Source organism: Rousettus aegyptiacus, unplaced genomic scaffold (genome assembly GCF_014176215.1).
Source record: "Rousettus aegyptiacus isolate mRouAeg1 unplaced genomic scaffold, mRouAeg1.p scaffold_m13_p_5, whole genome shotgun sequence".
Lineage (NCBI taxonomy): Eukaryota > Metazoa > Chordata > Mammalia > Chiroptera > Pteropodidae > Rousettus > Rousettus aegyptiacus.
In genome coordinates, this window is record NW_023416308.1 from 115,674,756 (window position 1) to 115,694,947 (window position 20,192).

Consider the following 20,192-nt stretch of genomic DNA (forward strand, 5'->3'; position numbering starts at 1 on the left):
AGGACTGCGGGGCGGGGCGCCACCTCCCCCTCGTGGGCGCCCCCAGGAATTGTGCGGCCGCGCGTCCTGTCCGTCACGCTCCAAGGCGTCGGCGTAAAGACGCGGGAGGCAGTAGGAGCGAGCGGCGAGTGTGCAGTGTGTCTGGGCGGCGGGCGCTGCGCTGCGGCCCCGCGGTCTGGGTGTGCGTATGCGAGCGTGTGCACACGTGTGCGTGGACCTTGGGGTGCCGGGGCCTGGCCCACCTGCCCCTGGGGGTCCGGGTGTGCCCGTGAGTCTGGGGAGAGTGCAGGTTGAGCGTTTGCATGCAGCCTGAGCAACCCGGCGGCTGGCTCCGCAAGGAGGAGCGTGGGCGCGCGGAGCTTTGTGCGGTGCGTGTGCGCGTGGGCGCCGCCCCCACTGGCCCGGGGGCTGACAGCTGCCCCGGGGGATGCTGCGCGGTCCGGCCCTTGTTGCCCCCGCCCCGCACCTTCCCGGAACTCAGCACCCTCCCTCTCCTCCTATCCGGGTAGCCTCTGCGCAGCTACCCGGACCCGCCCCTGGGTTCCTCGAAAGCCCGGCGGGGCGCTGGGGGGGGGATCGTGGAGTCTCCCCGACCGGCCCATCGCAGCTGGCAGCGTTGCAGGGAGAGGCTGGAGGGGAGGGTGAGATCGCGAAGATGCTGCCGCAGCAGCAGTGGACGAACCGGGACCCGGCATCCAGGTCCCCGCCCTGTGCAGCCTGGCCTCTCCTCCCGCTTTCCTTTTGCGAGCCCGCGCAGCTCACCCTCCTCCTTTGAGACCGGTTCCCCACGGCCCTGCCGGGCTCCCGGCGTTTCCTCGCTCGCCCTGCCTTTCCCGCAGAAGGCTCAGTCTCTCCCTCTTCCACTCTCCTTCCTTTCCCTTCCCGGTGCCTTCTCTTCTTGCACCCTGGAGTCCCCGGACAGGGGCTGAGGGCCGGGCTGTGGAGGTAAGGGGGAGGATCGAAGTTGGGGGGAGGACTGGGCGTGTTCTGGTCCCAAGTGTCCAGCCAGAGGGATATGAGAAGATGACATCTGTGGGCAGTAGGGCGGGGGGCTCCAAGAACTTTGGGCGTGTAGGGGTTGGAGGAGGGCGTAGGAGTGTCAGGCCAGGGTACTGATCCAAGCCTCCCCGGTTTTGCCCACAGTGACCGCAGCCCTCCAGGAGCCTCCTGCTCGGCCTCCCCAGGAGGGCAGTGGAATTGGCCGGGCCCCTGGGCGCGCCATGCGCAGCACCACGCTGCTGGCTCTGCTGGCGCTGGTCCTGCTCTACTTGGTGTCTGGTGCCCTGGTGTTCCGGGCCCTGGAGCAGCCCTACGAGCAGCAGGCCCAGAGGGAGCTAGGGGAGGTCCGAGAGAAGTTCCTGAGGCTCCATCCCTGTGTGACCGACCAGGACCTGGGGCTCTTCATCAAGGTGCGTGGGCAAGAGCCCCTTCAGCAGTCACCCATGACCCACTGGTACTAGCTGCTTGCCACTGGGGCCATGTGCTGGGGTGCTGCTCCCAGACCCACACCCCTGAGGGCCGGGTGCAGCTGGAGGGTGCAGGGCAGAGACTGGGATCCCCGTCTCTGTGTTTTCAATATGGCAGCCATGGGGGCGCTTGATTTCTTTGCTGTGCCTGGCATTGGGCTGTGCTCCTGGAAGGTCTCCTTCAGCATGTGAGGGTGGTTGAATGAAGGAAGGATTGAAGGAAGAAATGAATGAATGGCTGTAGCACATGAGACATGTTATATTTTCACAGCTCTAACTCACTGGTCTAGGGTTGCCAGATAAAATCCAGGATATCAGTTAAATATGAATTTCAGCTAAACAACAAATAGTTTTTAAATACAAATATGTCCCATGCAATATTTTTATTTGCTAAGTCTGGCAACCCCACACTGGTTCCTATACTTTTTCGGAGTCACAGATGTCTTAGAGAAGCCTAAGAACACTGAACACTCCCCTTTCCCCTGGAAAAGGACACACAGAAACATGCACAGATGATTTCGGAGGGTTCCAGGCTCCCCTATACCTGTCCATGCCACCATGGATGCCAGGTTAAGCATACCTTTGCCCCAGGACAGATGCTTATGACATTGGGGCTAAAGGGAGGGTAAATCAGGAACAGGGGTAGCTTTGGTCCCATGAGTAAAGAAAATGCTGGGCTTCGATCTTCTGGGGTACTGTCAGGCAACACTTCTGTGGTTTTCTCTGATTCATGAGTCATTATCATATTAAAAACCTAAGATTTAATTGAATAAATGTATGTTTATTACTTAGTAAAGAGTACCCTCTTTTTCTGCCTGTTTGTTTGGAGGGATGGGCCAACGACATGGAGGCCTCCATGTTCCAGATGATTCCCAATGTGACAGGACCCAGAGCGGAGATGAGGGTGGGGTGGGGCTGGGACATAGGGCAGCCTGACATTGTCTCTGACATTTCTAGAATGCCAAGCAAGGCTCCAAAAGGCCTGGGCAGGAGAGTGTGTCTGGCCAGACCACTGGGCAGAAGGAGGGAGGGAATCTGACCTATTTTATCTTCACAATGGAATTGCTTTTATTCTTGGATAAAAAAGAAAAAAAAGGGCAGAATCTAGAATGATGGGCAACAGCTGCTCTATTTCGCTTTCACAATTAGTCAATCATGAAGTAATTATGCACCTACTGTGTGCTAGGTACTTGCTATACACCATAGGGAGAGCAGGGAAATTGACAGCGGGGTGGGACAGATGCAGGCCCTACTCTAGAAGATGTCACATGTGGACTAGGGGACAGATTCAAGGACAGATAATTTTAGAATTCAGTGGAAAAGGAGCTTTCCTTACTTCTTATTTTGTTAAACACCTGTTGTGTCCCGGGCCCTGGACCAGGAGCTGGGGGAAGGGGGGAGATGCCAGGGGCCTTCGGGAAGAGCTGGTACTTGAAATGAGACAGGTGAGATGGGTAGAATTTAGAGATGTGTGATTGGGTTGCAAGGGAGTGCAGGCAGAGGAACAGCATGGGCAAGGGCGTGGAAGCCGGAAAGCTCAGAGTGTTTTTGCAGAACTTGGATTTAGCAGATGCCTAGTCATTTGAAGCAAAAATTAGAACACACAGAATGACAAAGGATTTTTTCCCCCTAAGTAGTGAATTTGCTGGAAAAGTGTCGCAAAATAAAAATTAAATCACCTTTAATCATACATTTCACTTCTTGGCTTTATTTAAAAATTATTATTACAGGAAATGGGATCATCTCAGAAATCTGGGGAGAAGGTCTCCATATCTTGGGTTCCCAAATGAGTCTCAGGAGAAAAGACTGAGGAAGGGGAAGTTGGGACCATATTGAAAGGGATTTAAATTCTGGGCTAGGGAGTTTGGACTCCACTCTGCAGACAGCAGGTTAGCTATGGAGGATTTGGGGCAGTCACTTTAGGACAATTAATTTGCAAAGGGTCTTGTTAATGCAGACTGCAGAGAGAGATGTAGTTTATGATCTCCCTTACACCCACTACTTTTGTGTCTTGGCTTTGTGCTCCTTGGGGAAGGGGGCCCTCTTCACTGCTCTGACCTCTATTACTTAGGACAGGTGTTCTCTAACCACAGACCCTGCCCCAGGGGTCCTGCAGGCTGGCAAGAGGGGCAGACACGTGGCCATTTCATTAATCATATTTATTGAGCACCAGCTCTGTAGAACCAGACTTCAGCAGGCTGGGCAGGGGTTTGTGTGTCCATGAACCTCCTAAAATTGGATGCAAAATTAGGGAGGGTCCCTAATTTTCATCAGATTTTCTAAGAAAAGGGCTCAAGTTCAGCTTCCATAGGGCCAATGGGAATGGTAGGGTCTGCGGAAAGTGGAAATCCCTGGGCATGATCACTACGTGATGACTAATTTAACGAACACATGCTGCTTTAACTCTTCACAACAATTCTATATGGTAGGTTTAATTATCATCTCCACTTCGTAGATACTGAAACTGAGGCACAGAGAGTTAGCTTGCTCCAGGTCATGTAGCACCAAGATTTGAACCCAGGCAGTCTGGTCTCAGAGTCTGTATTCCTGAACACTGTAAAACTGGAAATCCATTGTGTGAAATTAGGGGGCAGATAACTCAAATGTTTTTAAAACAATGTGGAGGTCAAATGAAATTTGGCCACCCAATTTGCAATGTCTGCTCTAAGGGACTGCCTTCAAGGAGACCAGAGGGAAGGAAAGAGCTGGGAGGGGTGGGAAGGAAACCACTCTAAAGACTGAAGGGCCAGGGGGCTGTCCAGGACAGGAGGGAAGGACTGAGGTTCCTCCCTCTGCGCCTTGTCCTGCAGGAGGTGGCTGATGCCCTGGGAGGGGGTGCGAACCCTGACATCAACTCAACCAGTCACAGCAACTACTCAGTCTGGGACCTGGGCAGCGCCTTCTTTTTCTCAGGCACCATCATCACCACCATCGGTGGGGGAGGGGACTGGGCATGTGGAGCGGGGCAACAGGGGCTGGGCTTTCTTTCTCAATGGGGAAGAGGCAGGGGGAGGTAGGGGGTGCCAGGCAGCCCCTAGACCTCCTGCACGGCCCCTTTGCCCAGGCTATGGCAATGCTGCTCTGCGCACAGATGCCGGGCGCCTCTTCTGCATCTTTTATGCACTGGTGGGGATCCCGCTGTTCGGGATCTTGCTGGCAGGGGTCGGGGACCGGCTGGGCTCCTCCCTGCGCCGCGGCATCGGTCACATCGAAGCCATCTTTCTGGTGAGCAGTTCTGCGCCCTTGTGTTGGATTCGGGATATCCTTCCCTACGTCGCCTTTCCCGCACGTGAGCGCGGGGGCCCTGAGATCGCAGGAGCCTACCCCGCAGGTTCCCAGAGGAGGGGGTGTGGAGTGTAAGAACGGAGGTGTTGGTGACTCCTGGGTCCTGCCTACTGCCCCTCCCTGCAGAAGTGGCACGTGCCTCCGGAGCTGGTGCGAGTCCTGTCTGCGGTGCTCTTCCTGCTGGTCGGCTGCCTGCTCTTTGTCCTCGCCCCCACATTTGTGTTCTGCTATGTGGAGGGCTGGAGCAAGCTCGAGGCCATCTACTTCGTCGTAGTGACGCTCACCACGGTGGGGTTCGGGGACTATGTGGCCGGTGAGGCCACCTTTCTTGTGCTGCACCTCCCCACTCTATTCCTGTCCAGGGGCTCTGTACTCTTGCTTCTCCCTCCAAATTCCACGTGGCGTTTTGTGCGCTCACACGGGATCGCTCCAGCCCCTACATTCGCTCACCGAATGCACCCTCACGTTTTCGCACGGATGCGACGCCTCATGTACACTTACGTTCTTGCATGCCCGCGCCTCCGTGCGTGTTCACACAGCTAAGAGGCACCCGTCACACATGCTCACATTCTTGCACATGAGCACCCTCACTCTTATCTTGCACATGCTCTTATCTTGCACACCTTCGAGTCGTGTACACTCATCTTCTTGCATGCATTCAAACACACACTCATTGCCCTGGGGAGGGCGGATGCTCTCAATGAGCAGGGGAGCCGGGCCGTGAAACAGCGGCTCACAGGCTCCGCGCCTGTCCCACAATCAACTTCTTTCTGCCCTCCCCGGTGGTATCCCAGGCGCCAGCCCCAACCAAAACTCTGCAGCCTACCAGCCGCTGGTGTGGTTCTGGATCCTGCTCGGCCTGGCCTACTTCGCCTCAGTCCTCACCACCATCGGGAACTGGCTGCGAGTAGTGTCCCGCCGCACTCGGGCAGAGGTAGGCGTCCCTGGGTCGGCACCGCGCCTGCGCCGTGGCGCTGTACCCTAGCTGCCGCTTGGCCAGCCCGCCTCCCTTCCAGCGTGGGGGGCTCCTCCAGGCAGGGACTGAATGAGTCCCGGTGTGGCCTGGGGACAAAGGGATAAACTCACACAGGTTTGCAGGTGATTCTAACTCTGCTCTTATGGATAGGGTTGCCACACTTACCAAATAAAAATGCAGGAAGCCCAGTTAAATGTGAATTTCAGATAAACATCAAAAAATGTTTTAGTGTAAGTACATACCAAATATTGCATGGAACATACTTACACTAAAATTGTCTTTGTTTATTTGAAATTCAAATTTAATCGGGCGACCTTTATGTTGTCATCCCATTCTCCGCGCCCAGCGGACTAACGGGATGGAGGCGCAAAGGTGTCTGGGAACATGGGAGGGACAGCTGAAATAAAACAGGTTTTCTAGAAAAGCTCTGGGAGAAGAGGGCGCCTCGGTGCGATGGAGGAGGGGAGAGCGTGCGGCTGGGTGACGAGGCTTTGCCTCCTTGGGCGCGCTGAGGCAGGAGGACTAGAGGAAAAGAGAGGCAATGCGTGAGTGGCAAGGGGCAGGCGCCCGGGGGCGCGGAGCCGGTGGAGCACTGCGTTTCCTCCCGCACAGATGGGCGGCTTCACGGCTCAGGCCGCCAGCTGGACCGGCACGGTGACGGCGCGGGTGACCCAGAGAGGCGGGCCCATCGCACCGCCGCCGCCGCCGGAGAAGGAGCGGCCACTCCTGCCTCCACCGCCGTGCTCAGCGCGGCCCGCCAGCAAGCCCCCGTCCCCTGCGCCCCCCGAGAAGGCCCAGCCGCCCTCCCCGCCCACGGCCTCGGCTCTGGATTACCCCAGCGAGAATCTGGCTTTCATCGACGAGTCCTCGGACACTCAGAGCGAGCGCGGCTGCGCGCTGCCCCGCGCGCCGCGGGGTCGCCGCCGCGCCCCCAACCCTGCCAGGAAGGCTGAGCGTCCCCGAGGCCCAGGGCGCCCCCGGGACAAAGGCGTGTCGGTGTAGGGGACAGGACCCCCCCGGCCCCAGCCTCTCAAACGGCCTCATTCTTGCCCTCTCCCCGGCATGCTTTGCTTGTTTGACCAAAGAGCCCTCTTTCGACCCGACTGGAGCCTGGGGAATAGGCTGCGGGTTGCTTGACTGCCACCCCGGCTCCTGGCCCTTTCCTTACTTCATCCCTTTCCGGACCCCCAAGACTTTATGTTTCGCTGTCCCGGCTGGGCCTGTCCCTCACAGCATCTCACACTGTGCCTCAAAGCCTGCCTCAATAAATGAAAAAGTCTATCGCTGCGGGCGTGCGCGCTCCGGGGACGCGAGTCGGGGTGGGAGAGTGCTTGTGCCGGGTAACCTCCTCTGCACCCACGTCGGACCCCGCATTTGGAGCCTATCGGGTAGGGTCCCGCGGAGAAATCTGCTAAAATGGGCTGTGGCCCCAGCAGAGCTACCGGGCAGGAGGATGGGGGAGAAATAATATCTCGTGTGGAGGGCTGTAGCTTGAACTCTTCCCTCCTGAGACCCCCATCGCCTTCTGGAACGGGACTCTGCCCCTCCCCCTTTCTGGAGCGTGACCTCCCTCTTCCGCGCCCGAGGCCTGTGGCGACTGGGTCCGTTGGGACAGAACCATGGAGGAAAATACTTTCAAAGTAAGAACTCTCCTTGGGCCCCTCATTCATCCAACATGGGTCCCTAGCTTTCCTCTCACTCACTCCAGGCAGCTCCCAACAGTGCCCACTCCCTTACCAGAGTGGAGTCCTGGCCTGGCTGGGCTCAGGAACCCCGCTTTCAGCCTGCTCTTCCTCTCCCTCCCAACTCCCTGCGACCCTTGGCTTCCCTCGTTGTATGTGGCCCACAGGAGTTGGCCAAGTCTTCAGGCCGCCATGACTCGTCGAAGTCGGACTCGCATGAAGACATTCGGAATCTGTGGTCCATGGCCACACTGTCGCAGCCGAAGCTGAACGTGCAGCGGTCTAATGTCTCCGAGTACTCCGAACTGGACGGCAGCAGCTTAGGCAGCAAGACCGGCGAGTGGTACAACCAGAGGGCCGGCTACAACTCGGACGGAGGCTGGAAAGAATGGGATAACAGAGAAGCCGATGTCGACTTAAAGCCAGAGGAGATGGACGACGACACCTTGTTGGAGCTGGAGCTGCACCCCATAGGCTCCCTGGAAAGCCATTTAGAAGAGGAAGAGGACGATGCCAGGACCGAGATAGGTCAGTGTGGCCTCATTGGGTTAGGGGAGCCCACAGGGCCTCAATTTCTGTTGGTGTAAAACGGGGGGAAGCTGAGGATCCAAATTTCTAATATTCCCTGGGAGGGGTGCCAGCACTAATTTTTCACGCTTTGTCAACCATTCTTGGAGCGCCCCCTACCGGGAAGGCGTCATACAAGATTTTTGTGGCCGCGGCATGACAGATCCGGGAGAGGCATGCACAAAAATGCGCAAAGGAGGCGCAGGGTAGGGCCGTGCTTTTAATGGAATCACCAAGTTAGTTGAGAGAAGAGAGTTGATTCATTGTCGGTGGATTCGTTTTGGTTGAGGCGGTGCCTGTCATTCATTCATTGTTTAAAAATTTTAAGTACCTACTGCATGCTAGGCACTGTTTGGGATTTCCTCCCCCTTTCCCCTCTTCCTCCAACCCTTTATCAGGTAATTGAAAGCGATAACAGTACAATAACTACGATTTGTTGAGCGCTTACTGTGTGCCAGGCATTAGGCTTCTCTTGCATGATCACCTTTTAACTTAACAACCTCTATAAGGGCCCATTCTCATGACTCCATTTTACAGATGAAGAACTGGAGGGTCAGAAAGTTTGTTTACTGGCCCTAAGTCTCCCACAGGGTGGCAGTAAGAACTGGCCTTAGTGGGTGAGACAGTAAAGCCCCAGGTTGTAAACCACTCCCATATTGTTTCCCACTAAAGTGGCATCTGGAGTTGTTCTCTGCAGGCCACTCCGCACCACCAGATGCCACCCCATACATCTCTGCTCCTGGGAACACCCAGCAGTCTGCAGTTGACTAATCTCTCTTTTCTCTTCCCCTAGAAATATCTTCCTCAATGCCATCACTCAGTGTCTTGAAGCACATACCCCATCATCGAGCCTACTGGGTGGAGCAGCAAAACAGGGTTGGAAGCACCCAGGGAGATGAGATTTTAGTGGGGTGGGGGATGGGCAAGTTGGGGTTGCAGGGATGAAGGGGGTGGGGGTGGTTTGTAGGGTGGAGAGGCAGGCAGGTTGGTTGGGAGTCTTGGGATAGGAGGCAGCAGGTGGGCCACTTCAGCTGTGGGCAGAGCTGGGATCCATTGGACATCTGAACCTCTTGCTGCCTCTCTCCAGCTGCCATTGCCCCTGAAGGAACTCATGGAGAATGAAGCTCTGGAAATCCTCACCAAAGCCCTCAAGAGTGAGCCCAGCTCCCACAAGAGACCTCGGGGAATTTCACAAGGCTTGGGTCCCTGGGACTGGGGTTTCAGGATGTGTCTGTCTTGTCAGATTCTCTTACCACCCACGAATATTCCAGGAGTCCCACAAAAAAATGAAAAGTTTGGGACTAGGTGCAAAGAGACCCAGTCGGGAGATCATGGGGTGACTGCAAGGCGCCCGGGCTCCAGCCTTAGTGCAGCCCCTCTCTAGCTGATGTAGCTTTTCTAAGGCTGTTTCTTTACCTGCCCAATGGGGATGACAGTTTTTGTGTAGCCTTTGCCCCCTCCCTAGGTAATGTGAAGAGCCTTTGGATAGTAGATTATTTGGGTAAACTTCCCCTTGTTTGCTCTGCATATGATATAAAAGGGCCAGCTGACTAATGGCTTAGGGTGAGTGGGTGGTCTGGAGACAGCTGGAAAGCTGCCTGCTGCCACTGTCCTATTTCAGGCCTGCAACATCTTCTCTAACCTTGCTCTCATTCATCCTCTCCAATACCCCATCCTGCTTGCATCCCCCGTCTATCTGGAGCACAGGTCTATGACTTGAAACATAACCAGCAGGGCTCAGAACCTAGGAGATCCAAAGTTCCCCAAACTAACAGACCAGAGCGCCTAGAGCTCCTGCCAACCCAAGTCACCCGCAGTTCCTCATATGACACATTCGGCACCTGCCGCTGGAGAGGCAGGCAGGCCATGCCCTTGCTAACTGCCCTGAGTGGAGCTCTCTCTTCAGGCTACCGGTCAGAGATCGGCAGGGATCACTTCCTGACCAAGCAGCTGCAGCGATACATCGAAGGGCTCAAGAGACGCCGGAACAAGAGGCTGCACGTCTCAGTGTACTGAAAACACCTCCTCAGGCTCGAGTGACTGCCCTACTTTAATCCGGGTCCCTGTCCTGCCCCCAGACCCAAGCCCGACCCTGTCCACATGGAATTTGAACCCTAGAGAAATAAAAGAGTCTGTGCATGGTCCGTGAGTCAATGCGTGGCTGCCCGAGTGAGGCGGACGCACGCGGCCCCGCCTTTCCCCATGACCTTCACTCGGTCACCGCAGTGACCTTGAGCGTTCTCCGTTCAGGCCCTATCGACTCCGTCTTCACGGGACTTGAAATCCAGGACTTCTTCCATGTTTTATGTCTGCATCTCCCATCCAGGGTTGCGCAGCTTTGTAGGGGTATTGGGTCTGCGGTCCAAAGGCCCCGATGGAGCTATCTTGGGGTAAGGGGGAAAAGGGGAAGGGGCAGCCCCTGCCCTCAAGGTTGGGCATGCTAGGCTCCGCCCCTCATGCATATGCAGATACACTAGCTTCTCGGCCTGTCCAGCCCTCTCATTTACATATGTATGTTGTCTCCCAGTCCAGCAGCTGCGACCACTGACAGACTTCATCCATTCCTCTAGCGCACAACGCGCCCCGCCTCCATTACGTAAGAGCGTTCTTGGCCCCACCCCCTCCCGGAACTTCTCTGCGTCTCCTCTGATCACGCCCCCTCGGCGGCCGCGTACGCAAGTGCACTGCCGTGGTTCGCGCCAGGGGGCTGGACCTCTGTGAAGACCCGCCCGCTGGCTTCGCCTGCTCCGCCCCAACTCGTCCCGGCACGCAGGCGCTGCCTGTCCCACTTGTCTGATGAGCATAGGGCGTCGGGCCCCGCCCCCTGCTTTGCATGCGCACGGCCGGCCCCGCCCCCGCTGTCAGCTGGAGGAAGCGGAGTAGGAAGCGGCCGCGATGTCCTTTTGTGTCCTACAAGCCGCCGGCGGCGCCGCCGAGTGAGGGGACGCGGCGCGGCTGGACGGCGCGGCCCGAGGAGGCGGCGGAGGAGGGGCTGCCAGTGGCCCCCGGCTTACCCCGGCGCTCCGGGCCGCTCGGCCCCCATGCCTGCCCGCCCGCCCTGCCGGAGCCCCAGGTGTGGGGGCGGAGGGGAGCGCCGCTGGGGGAGTGGGCGGGCGGGGCTCGGGGGCCATGTGCGAGCGCGGCAGAGAGGCGGGCTCCAGGCGATGTCTGGCTCCGGAATCGGCCCAGCCCGGGTCATGGTCGGGACCCGGTTGAGAGCCAGGCGAGGTCAGGGTCGGGCAGGATCCAGCGTCCAGGTCTTAGTGTGCCAGCCTGGGGCAAGGACAGGCTCTGGCGGGGGCTGCAAGTGCCGTCCAGGGTTGGGCTTGGGCCTCGGATCCAGTCCTAGAGCAGGGTTCAATCTGGTACCTGGAGCATGCTGAAGTCCCATGGGCGGGCCGGGGTGGAATATGGGGAGGGTACCCTGTCGGGGAAGGGGCTTTGAAGACCACGTGGGGGCGCTCAAAGGGGCCTTGGGCCACCCTCCTCTCTGGGTCAAAGGTCATCACACCGGTAGGGGAGAACTTCCTCCTTCTTGGCACTCCCCATTTACTTCCTGATAACCTGATAGAGGTCTCCCGCGGGCAGAGGGGGAGGGGGGCTCAGCAACTTTAGGCAACTTCCCGTAGGTGTGCGCAGGTTGGGGGGGGCGGGGCGCCCCGGAGGTGGAGGACTCTGCGGCAGCAGGAGTGTAAGAGTGAATGGTTGGCGGGTCGAGTGGGGGGTGCGCAAGGAGGTGGAGTCGCGTCTGTCAGTGTGCCTGGGATTGGGCTTGTTGGAGCAGGAGGGGGCCGTGTGTCAGATGTGAAAGCTCTGGATGTTTCCACACCGGTGTATGTGAGCTTTGGGGCATGGTGAGACTGAAAGAGTGTTTGTGAGTGTGTGACTCGAGTCTTGAGCTGTGACTTCGGTTATGGGGTATGTACTTGGGGAGGAGTGTACAAAGGTATATCAGAGGATGAGTGAGAACTGGGCTTGGGAAGGGCCATGTGTGAGAATGAGCACGTGTGAGCATGTGAGGACACCTGAGAACTTAGGTGAGTGGGAGTGTGTGAGGGTGCGAACACACATGTGTGAGCACTTAAACTGCCCTTGGTTTCGTGTGCCCTGTTTTCTTGAATGGAAGATATCCAGGTGAGGGGGAGATCACTGAGGTCCCTAACATCTGGAGAAAATTGAGAGGTATCCTGCTTCTAGCTGGGGATTCCAGATGGGGTTGAAGGTCGCCAAGGGCCAAGGTTACCCTGCTTCCTGGCCTGGGTGGGAATAGGGGGTTTCCAAACCTCCTGCAAGTTCCCAAGTGGGAGACTTGCTGTCAGTTACTGGCCCTGGAGGCTCTGGAGACTCTGTTCCCATGGTAACAGCTGGGGGGCTCTCAGGGGCAGCTCTTCCTTGAACTCTGCTCTTCCTCCCACTCCCTGGCTTAGTGTGGAAACCTGGCCTTAGGCCTGGGGTTGGGCAACCAGGGTGGCAGGGTATCTCTCCATCCCCCAACCTAGTGCCTCCCTTTGACCCGACAGGTCTCTTCCCACAGGTGACCAGCGCCATGTCCAGCCAGGTGGTGGGCATTGAGCCTCTCTACATCAAGGCAGAGCCAGCCAGCCCCGACAGCCCAAAGGGTTCCTCGGAGACTGAGACCGAGCCTTCTGTGGCCCTGGCCCCTGGCCCAGCTCCCACTCGCCACCTCCCAGGCCACAAGGAAGAGGAGGATGGGGAGGGGGCTGGGCCTGGTGAGCAGGGTGGTGGGAAGCTGGTGCTCAGCTCCCTGCCCAAACGCCTCTGCCTGGTCTGTGGGGACGTGGCCTCTGGCTACCACTATGGTGTGGCATCCTGTGAGGCCTGCAAAGCCTTCTTCAAAAGGACCATCCAGGGTGAGCCCCCACCCCTCTCCTGTGCCCTTCGTCTCTGGGCCTGGCGCTACCCAGTTGGCACACTGCTGGGTGGCACTAGATTTCCAGACTGCCATGGTACCACTTGGACTTGGCAGTCCGGTGTTCTCAGGCCCTCTTACCCTCCGCAGGAATTTTCTTTTCCTTAAAAGTTAAATGAAGCCACCAGGATGTGTTGATAGATTGGATGTGGGATGTGAGAGAGGACTTAGGGTGCTTCCTAGGTTTCTGAGTACAGTAGGCCCAGCAATTTCCACAGTGGCTCTGAAAAATTCAAGACAGTCTCTGCTTGTTCCTAAGCTGTGTTCTTGCTCTAGCAGCTGCTGGCCTCTCACCGGTATCGAACATGCTCCCCTTTTTGTTGATCTCCCCAAAGCAGCACCAGCACAAGGCAGGTTTTTATGGCTAATTTAGAGGGGCAACACCCTATTGTAATGTCTAACTTTAAAAAGACTATCGAGTCTACCCTGAACAAGCCCGATCCCAGCTGATCTTGGCTGCTAAGCAGGGTCCGGCCTGGCTAGTACTTGGGTAGGAGACTACCTAGGAAGACCAGGTACTGTAGATGTAAAAAAAACAAAAACAAAAATATAATAATAATATGACTATTGGGCATCCCTGCTGATAGGACTCAGTGAATTTTTCTCACTCAGAGGCACATATCAAAAGATGACTGAGCAAGATGGCGATATAACGAGCATTATTAGGGATGTGCTTGTTATTCATATCTTTACATAAACCTTTGGTTACTTTGGGGCTATAACATATAATTTTTGAGAGCATTTCTTGAGTGCTTACCAGGCACTGTGCCCCTTTATATTCATTATCTCAGTTACTCTCATAGCAACCTATAAAGTGCCAGCACTGATCTCATAACCGAGGCCCGGACAGGTTTTTAAAACTTTGTTCCAGGCCCAAAGGAAGAAAGTGGCAGAACCAGGTTTTGAACGTGGCTCCATTTAGGTCCAGAGTTGAACTCTCCAAGGCCAGACTGCTGCCTCTGCTTATTACTAATAACTGAACTTTGAACAGGTGCCTCTCAAATGATTGTGACATTCTGGTGAATTTTGACTTGGCCAAGACCCAATGGTCCATAACGTCTGTGCTCCCTGCTGTCTTTGAAAACCAGTGAGCCAACAGGTCCAGGTCTAGGTGTCTCCCACCCATTCTGTTTTCACCCGGTCGACAAATATTGATGGAGCACTAGCCATAAATAGTAATCCTTATTGAATATTTAGGTGTTGTGAACCATACTAATTACCTCCTTGAATTCTCACAACCCACCTTTGTAAGTATTGTTTTTATCACCCCAGTTTTACAGATGGGAAAACTGAGGGTTTGAGGGTTAGATATGGGACTCGCTTAAGGTCACACAGTTGGTAAGTAGAAGCATCAGGATGGGCCCAGGAAGTTTTCAGAGCCGTCACAAACCTGCGCTTTGCTGCCCTGGCCGCTGTTCCAGGCATGGGGTCATAGCTGGGACTAAGGCAGGACCACCCTGTCCTCAAACAGCTGACACGCTAGTTGAGGGGAGAGAGAGAAAGCAATGAATTGCACACAGTTGTTAACAGTTCAGCTGTCGTAAGTGCTGGAGGGCAAGGAGCCAAGGGTGTGTGCTGAGGAACCTGGCTGAACCTGGAGGGCTTCCTTGAGGAGGTGTTTTCTTTTGTGTGGAAGCCTGGGTAGGGTGTAGGAGAAAGTGTGCTGTGAGGAGAAACACATCAATGGCATATTGGCAGGTTGTGTCATTCAGTCCTTGCGGTATCCCCGTGAGGCCAGGAGGGCCACCGTACATTCATTCAACTGGTTATTATGAGTGCCCGCTATGTGCCAGGTCCTGTTTTTAACATGGGGCCCTTGCGGAGCTGACACTGTCGCCGGGAGACAGATAAGAAATACGATAAACACGTATGTAGCATATCAGATGGTGCTGAGAGCTGAGAAGAAACTAAAGCAAGGACAAGTGGCTGAAGATGTCCGCAGAGGATGGTTGGCATTCTCACAGGGTGGCCAGGGAAGGCTTCCCCGAGGTGCCAAGGGAAGAGATCGGAAGGCCGGAAGGGCCGTGGGCCCTGAGGCAGGGGCCTGGAGCCAGAGCGGGGTGCAAAGGGCATGAGGTCAGTGAGGAGCAGGGCTGTTGGCCTCAGGCTGTGGGGTTCACTTGGGCTTTCATCGTGAGAAGGGAAATGCTTGGAGGGTTTTGAGCAGGGAAGGGACAGACTCTGACTTCAGGTGCCTCCGGCTGAAGGAAGCAGGGGCACCGCAGAAGACCAGGAGGAGAGGTGGCTGTGACTTGGATCTAGGGTGGAAGCGCTTGCCAGGTTAGCTTCTGGGCATACCAGGAGGTAAAGCCCACCAGCATCCCCTGATGGCTGGGATTCGGGGTGTGAAAGAAAATGGAAGATGTCTCCTGGGTTTCTGCTTGAGCAACTGGACAGAGGGAGTTGCAGGTTTCGGAGGGACAGATCGGGGCTCCATTTAGGACAGTGAGGTTTTTGAGAGTTTCTGTACATGCAGCGTGTCAAGGAGGCAGTGGGATACAAGTCTAAAGTTCAGGCAGATCTAGGCAGGAGGGGAAATTTGAAAGCCCACAACTGGGTGAGATCACCATGGGCACAAGTTGGTAGAGACGAGGTCCAAGGGTCGCCCTGAGGTTCTTCCCCAGAAATCACGAGGCGGCCAGCGGGGTGGGAGGAAAACCAGGAGTGTGTCCTAGAAGGACGTGAGTAGGACGTGATCAACAGTGTTAGATACTCCTTCAGGCCGTGTAAGATGAAGATGAGAATTGACCATCAGAGGTAGCAATGGAGAGGCCACTATGGCCCCCAAGGAGAGCAGGTGAGGGTAGCAGAGCCCAGAGACGAGGCTTGACAAGAGGCTCATGGCAGATGCAGCCTGACGCCCCTGGTCCCAGCTTCTCTTGCCCAGACAGGAGCCCCCAGCCCAGCAGCCATTCCCCTCACTGCCCCGGGGTTCCCTGCCCCACTCACGGCACTCCTGCTCTCCCCAGACCTGTGCTTGCCCGGGGCGAGTCAGGGCTCTCCTGTCTGCTGGGCCCCCTCCGGGCCCTGGGAGGCCGCCACTGGAGCCCTGCCTCTTCCTGGCAGGGAGCATCGAGTACAGCTGTCCGGCCTCCAACGAGTGTGAGATCACCAAGCGGAGACGCAAGGCCTGCCAGGCCTGTCGCTTCACCAAGTGCCTGCGGGTGGGCATGCTCAAGGAGGGTGAGCACTAGGCCGGGGCCTTGGCGAGGGCTGGGGAGGCTGGGTGCGTGGGGCTGGAGAGGGCAAGGTCTGAGAAGTTGTGGCGGAATGGACTGGGTGGGAGGGCTCTGCAGAGCGAGCCACCCCCAGCCCCACGGACACAGCCCTGTCCTACCATTCAAGGGGTACGTCTGGACCGCGTCCGGGGTGGGCGACAGAAGTACAAGCGGCGGCCAGAGGTGGATCCGCTGCCCTTCCCAGGCCCCTTCCCCGCTGGGCCCCTGGCGGTAGCTGGAGGCCCTCGGAAGACAGGTGAGTGTGCTCTGGGTCCTTGGAACTCGAGTCTCGGTGGGGCCAGGACATGAGCTGCCTATCTGGTGCCAGGGTAGTAGTTACCTTGGGCACTGGAACCCCTGTTTCCCTTTCGTCTATTCACTTGCTCATTTCCCCTAAGAAGTATTCTGAAAATACCTTTTTGTGTGTCAGTCCCTGCATACAGCTGGGAACAGGGAAAGGTTTTCTAACTCTCAGAACCTGTCCGCAGACTGGCTTCCCATGGGAGAAAGGGAGAGCCCTTCCCAGAGATATCTGAGTCCGCTGGTCAGTGGCTGTTGAGGAAGGCTCCGGGGGGACTGGCTCTGGGAAGATGCTTGACCCCGAAAGGGCTGCAGGCTGATGAATTCCTCGGCCTCTTCCAATTGTCACTGCAGCCCCAGTGAATGCACTGGTGTCTCATCTGCTGGTGGTGGAGCCTGAGAAGCTGTATGCCATGCCCGACCCAGCGGGCCCCGATGGACACCTCCCAGCAGTGGCTACCCTCTGTGACCTCTTTGACCGAGAGATCGTAGTCACCATCAGCTGGGCCAAGAGCATCCCAGGTAAAGGGCCAGGTGATGTGGGGCTTCCCTGGGTAGGTTAGGCCATGGCTGGCTCTGGTGCACCTGCTCAGCCAGGTCTGCTCCTTACTGCCTTCCAGGCTTCTCGTCACTGTCACTGTCTGACCAGATGTCAGTACTGCAGAGCGTATGGATGGAGGTACTGGTGTTGGGCGTGGCCCAGCGCTCACTGCCACTGCAGGATGAGCTGGCCTTTGCTGAGGATCTGGTTCTGGATGAAGAGGGGGCGCGAGCAGCTGGTCTGGGGGAACTCGGGGCTGCCCTGCTGCAGCTGGTGCGGCGACTGCAGGCCCTACGGCTGGAGCGGGAGGAGTACGTCCTGCTGAAGGCCCTGGCCCTTGCCAATTCAGGTGAGGCTGGGCAGGCACTGGCAGGTCTCCATAAGGCCCTCCATAACTCTGTGATGGTGGCACAGTAGCATTTTGCAGACAAGGAAAACTAAGGTACAGGGAAGAAACAATGACTTGCCGAAAGCCACAAAGCAAGGGAAAGACAGGCCTAGGAACTGCACATAGGATTTTGAACCTCAGTGCCGCCACACTTATGTGGAAAGGCTATTTAGTGGGAGGGAAGACGGAGGGGACAAAAGGGGCCATAGTTGAAAGGGTAGGCCCTGGCTCACGGTAGGAACAACAGTGGTGCCTCGGGCAGCCAATCAGCAAATCCATGGCTGGCACCTCTGCAGGCCCATCCAGCAGTGCCCGAGCGTGTGTGCGCTCTGCCTTTCCTGGAGATGGCCCATGTCAACAGCTCTTCCCCCTATCCTTGCAGACTCTGTGCACATTGAAGATGCTGAGGCGGTGGAGCAGCTGCGAGAAGCTCTCCACGAGGCCTTGCTGGAGTACGAAGCTGGCCGGGCAGGCCCCGGAGGGGGTGCTGAGCGGCGGCGGGCAGGCAGACTGCTGCTCACACTACCGCTCCTCCGCCAGACAGCGGGCAAAGTGCTGGCTCATTTCTATGGGGTGAAGCTGGAGGGCAAGGTGCCCATGCACAAGCTGTTCTTGGAGATGCTCGAGGCCATGATGGACTGAGGCAAGGGGTAGGAATGGGTGGGGGTGCTGGCAGGACCCGCCCAGCATGGGGTCAGCCCCAAGGGGGCAGAGCTGGGGTCTGGGCAGTGCCACAGCCTGCTGGCAGGGCCAGGGCAATACCATCAGCCCCTGGGAGCAGGCCCTACGCCCTCCCCTCCCCCTTCCTTGGGGAGTGTTAGAAGCTGGGAACGTGTGTGCCCAGGCTCTGGGCACAGTGCTGCCCCTTGCAAGCCATAACGTGCCCCCAGAGTGTAGGGGGGCCTTGCGGAAGCCATAGGGGGCTACAGAGGATGTGTGGGGGGCAAAAGCCTGATCTCAGGGAGGGAAGGGAGTGGAGGCCACAGTCTCCCAGTGGGTGATGCTTTTGCTGCTGCTTAATCCGACCCCCTCTCCAGAGCAGAGGGGAATTTGGAGAGCAAAGGCCCCTGCCCCCTTCGCTCCTCTCATCATTTGCATTGGGCATTACTGCCCCCTCCCCCCTTGAAGCAATAACTCCAAGCAGGCTCCAGCCCCTGGACCCCTGGGATGGCCAGGGCCCCCCATCAGCTCCCACCCAGCCTCCTCAGGGGGTAGGGAGAGCACTGCCTCTATGCCCTGCAGAGCAATAACACTATATTTATTTTTCGGTTTGGCCAGGGAGGTGCAGGGACATGGGGCAAGCCAGGGCCCAGAGCCCTCGGCTGTACAGAGACTCTATTTTAATGTATATTTGTTGCAAAGAGAAACCGCTTTTGGTTTTGAACCTTTAATGAGAAAAAATATATCGAGCTCAAGAACACTGTGTGTGGTGTGTTACTGGGTCAAGAGTTGGGGATACACATGACAAAATTAACAAACAGGATATAAACAAAGTACACACGATCACAGAATGAAAAACTGGTGCCTGGCACGATCAAGTCTCGGTTTCCTCCTCACTCAGCAACATGTTGGGGATCCCGCGGCTGATGGGGAACACACGTCCAGACTCTGGGCACTGCAGGGTACCCTCCACCACATCCACCTGCGGGAAGAGGGGAAACAGCGGTGCACTGGCAGGCTCCGGGGGTGGCTGCACGGTAGGGGAAGCAAGTTATGAGCCAGTTCTCACCTCTAGCAGCACGTGGTGCATCTTCCTCAGAAACGTCTCATCTTGCTCATACCCTTGAATCGGCTCCTTGGGCACCTCGATCAGATGCAACTGTGGGCGAGAGGCCTAAGTCATCTCTGGGCATCCCAGACCTGGGCCTGGTGCAAAGGACTGCGGTGAGGACCCGCCCCCCGCTCTCCGCCACAGGGTGGGCACGGGCGCGGGAGGGTCCTCACAGTGTCTGCCGCCTCCAGAAGCACCGCCCACTCCACTTTGGGTATCATACGCGCCACGAAATCCGGGTTGAACTCCACAGGGCTGATGCGGACCTCGGTGGCCTGCGGGGCGGAGGGGTTTAGTTAGGCAGGGACCGGAGCCTGGTTCCCTTGTCTTTCCAGGGAGAGGGGCGCGAGACCGTCCTCCGGCCGGTACCTGGAGGCGCAGGGGGAAGCCACGGGGCCCCACCCCTCGCACGTGCGAGCTCAGTAGATTATGGGTAAGCAGTTTCATGTCTCCACAATGCTCTCTCGCCGGGCCAGAAACGGAAGGAGACCGACACTCCAGTGCGTCACTTCCGGGGCCGCTCCGCCCTCTAGTCTATTGGACAGCTGGGCGGAGCGGAAGCGGCGAACTTACTGGAACTTCCGGCGTACACCAGAGCCCAGTTGTTGCCAAGGCCTGGTCGGATCACGGGTTGCTACCGGAAGCGTCCCGGCAGGAGGCTGCTACTGCGCAGGCTCAGCGGTTTGGGCTGAGCCAAACCCGCACTCTCTACAAATCATGTACAATGCGAATCATACGTAAGACAGCCGCAATGCAGGGGCTTTCGTTGAATGCAAAATAAACATGTTTTACTCCTACACAAGCGCCTGACACCGTCGTCTCCCGCCCCTTGCTTTCGGTTAAGACGTGGAAACACTACCCCAATCCGTCAGTTAGGCACATCGAAACGGGAGCATCCAATCCTTGCCTGCAAAAAAGCACCACGGCTCCCGAAAGCTCCGCTCATTTGCAACCGCGCCAGCAGTCCAGCCCCTAATGCAAATAAACCCAAAGTTCTGGAAGCTCCGCCCCCGAGGCACCGCCCACGCGGTGGAGGCGGCCCGCAGGGCGGGCGGTTAAGGCCCCGCC

At 57.0% G+C, this 20,192-nt stretch overlaps 4 protein-coding genes across 10 annotated transcripts; 3 read left to right on the top strand and 1 right to left on the bottom strand.

Moving 5' to 3' along the window:
* Positions 1 to 409: 409 nt before the first annotated feature.
* On the top strand, positions 410 to 7,033 carry KCNK4 (potassium two pore domain channel subfamily K member 4). Its single transcript, XM_016118595.2, has 6 exons — positions 410 to 1,409; positions 4,277 to 4,400; positions 4,531 to 4,691; positions 4,878 to 5,064; positions 5,546 to 5,685; positions 6,340 to 7,033. Exons 1-6 carry the CDS (start codon positions 1,221 to 1,223, stop codon positions 6,727 to 6,729), a joined length of 1,191 nt encoding a protein of 396 aa, XP_015974081.2. The 5' UTR covers positions 410 to 1,220; the 3' UTR covers positions 6,730 to 7,033.
* Positions 5,716 to 9,993, top strand: CATSPERZ (catsper channel auxiliary subunit zeta). Of its 2 annotated transcripts, none has more exons than XM_036221045.1 (4): positions 5,716 to 5,849; positions 7,577 to 7,937; positions 8,770 to 8,852; positions 9,064 to 9,993. In XM_036221045.1, exons 2-4 carry the CDS (start codon positions 7,652 to 7,654, stop codon positions 9,358 to 9,360), a joined length of 666 nt encoding a protein of 221 aa, XP_036076938.1. In that variant the 5' UTR covers positions 5,716 to 5,849; positions 7,577 to 7,651; the 3' UTR covers positions 9,361 to 9,993. The 2 variants fall into 2 exon arrangements, with proteins under 2 accessions (XP_036076938.1, XP_015974082.1); XM_016118596.2 differs by lacking the exon at positions 5,716 to 5,849 and adding an exon at positions 6,747 to 7,367.
* Positions 9,994 to 10,841: 848 nt separating this feature from the next.
* Positions 10,842 to 18,771, top strand: ESRRA (estrogen related receptor alpha). 5 transcript variants are annotated; one of them, XM_016118589.2, is made up of 7 exons: positions 10,842 to 11,049; positions 12,511 to 12,847; positions 15,973 to 16,089; positions 16,252 to 16,380; positions 16,779 to 16,946; positions 17,045 to 17,314; positions 17,736 to 18,771. In XM_016118589.2, exons 2-7 carry the CDS (start codon positions 12,523 to 12,525, stop codon positions 17,993 to 17,995), a joined length of 1,269 nt encoding a protein of 422 aa, XP_015974075.1. In that variant the 5' UTR covers positions 10,842 to 11,049; positions 12,511 to 12,522; the 3' UTR covers positions 17,996 to 18,771. The 5 variants fall into 5 exon arrangements, with proteins under 5 accessions (XP_015974075.1, XP_015974077.1, XP_015974078.1 ...); XM_016118591.2 differs by having other exon boundaries at positions 10,972 to 11,049; positions 12,497 to 12,847; XM_016118592.2 differs by lacking the exon at positions 10,842 to 11,049 and adding an exon at positions 11,109 to 11,204.
* TRMT112 (tRNA methyltransferase subunit 11-2) lies at positions 18,725 to 20,096 on the bottom strand. Of its 2 annotated transcripts, none has more exons than XM_016118601.2 (4): positions 20,032 to 20,096; positions 19,298 to 19,399; positions 19,083 to 19,172; positions 18,725 to 18,995 (listed from the first exon to the last, which is right to left on the bottom strand). In XM_016118601.2, exons 1-4 carry the CDS (start codon positions 20,068 to 20,070, stop codon positions 18,888 to 18,890), a joined length of 339 nt encoding a protein of 112 aa, XP_015974087.1. In that variant the 5' UTR covers positions 20,071 to 20,096; the 3' UTR covers positions 18,725 to 18,887. The 2 variants fall into 2 exon arrangements, with proteins under 2 accessions (XP_015974087.1, XP_015974086.1); XM_016118600.2 differs by lacking the exon at positions 20,032 to 20,096 and adding an exon at positions 19,494 to 19,701.
* Between the last annotated feature and the right edge of the window lie 96 nt (positions 20,097 to 20,192).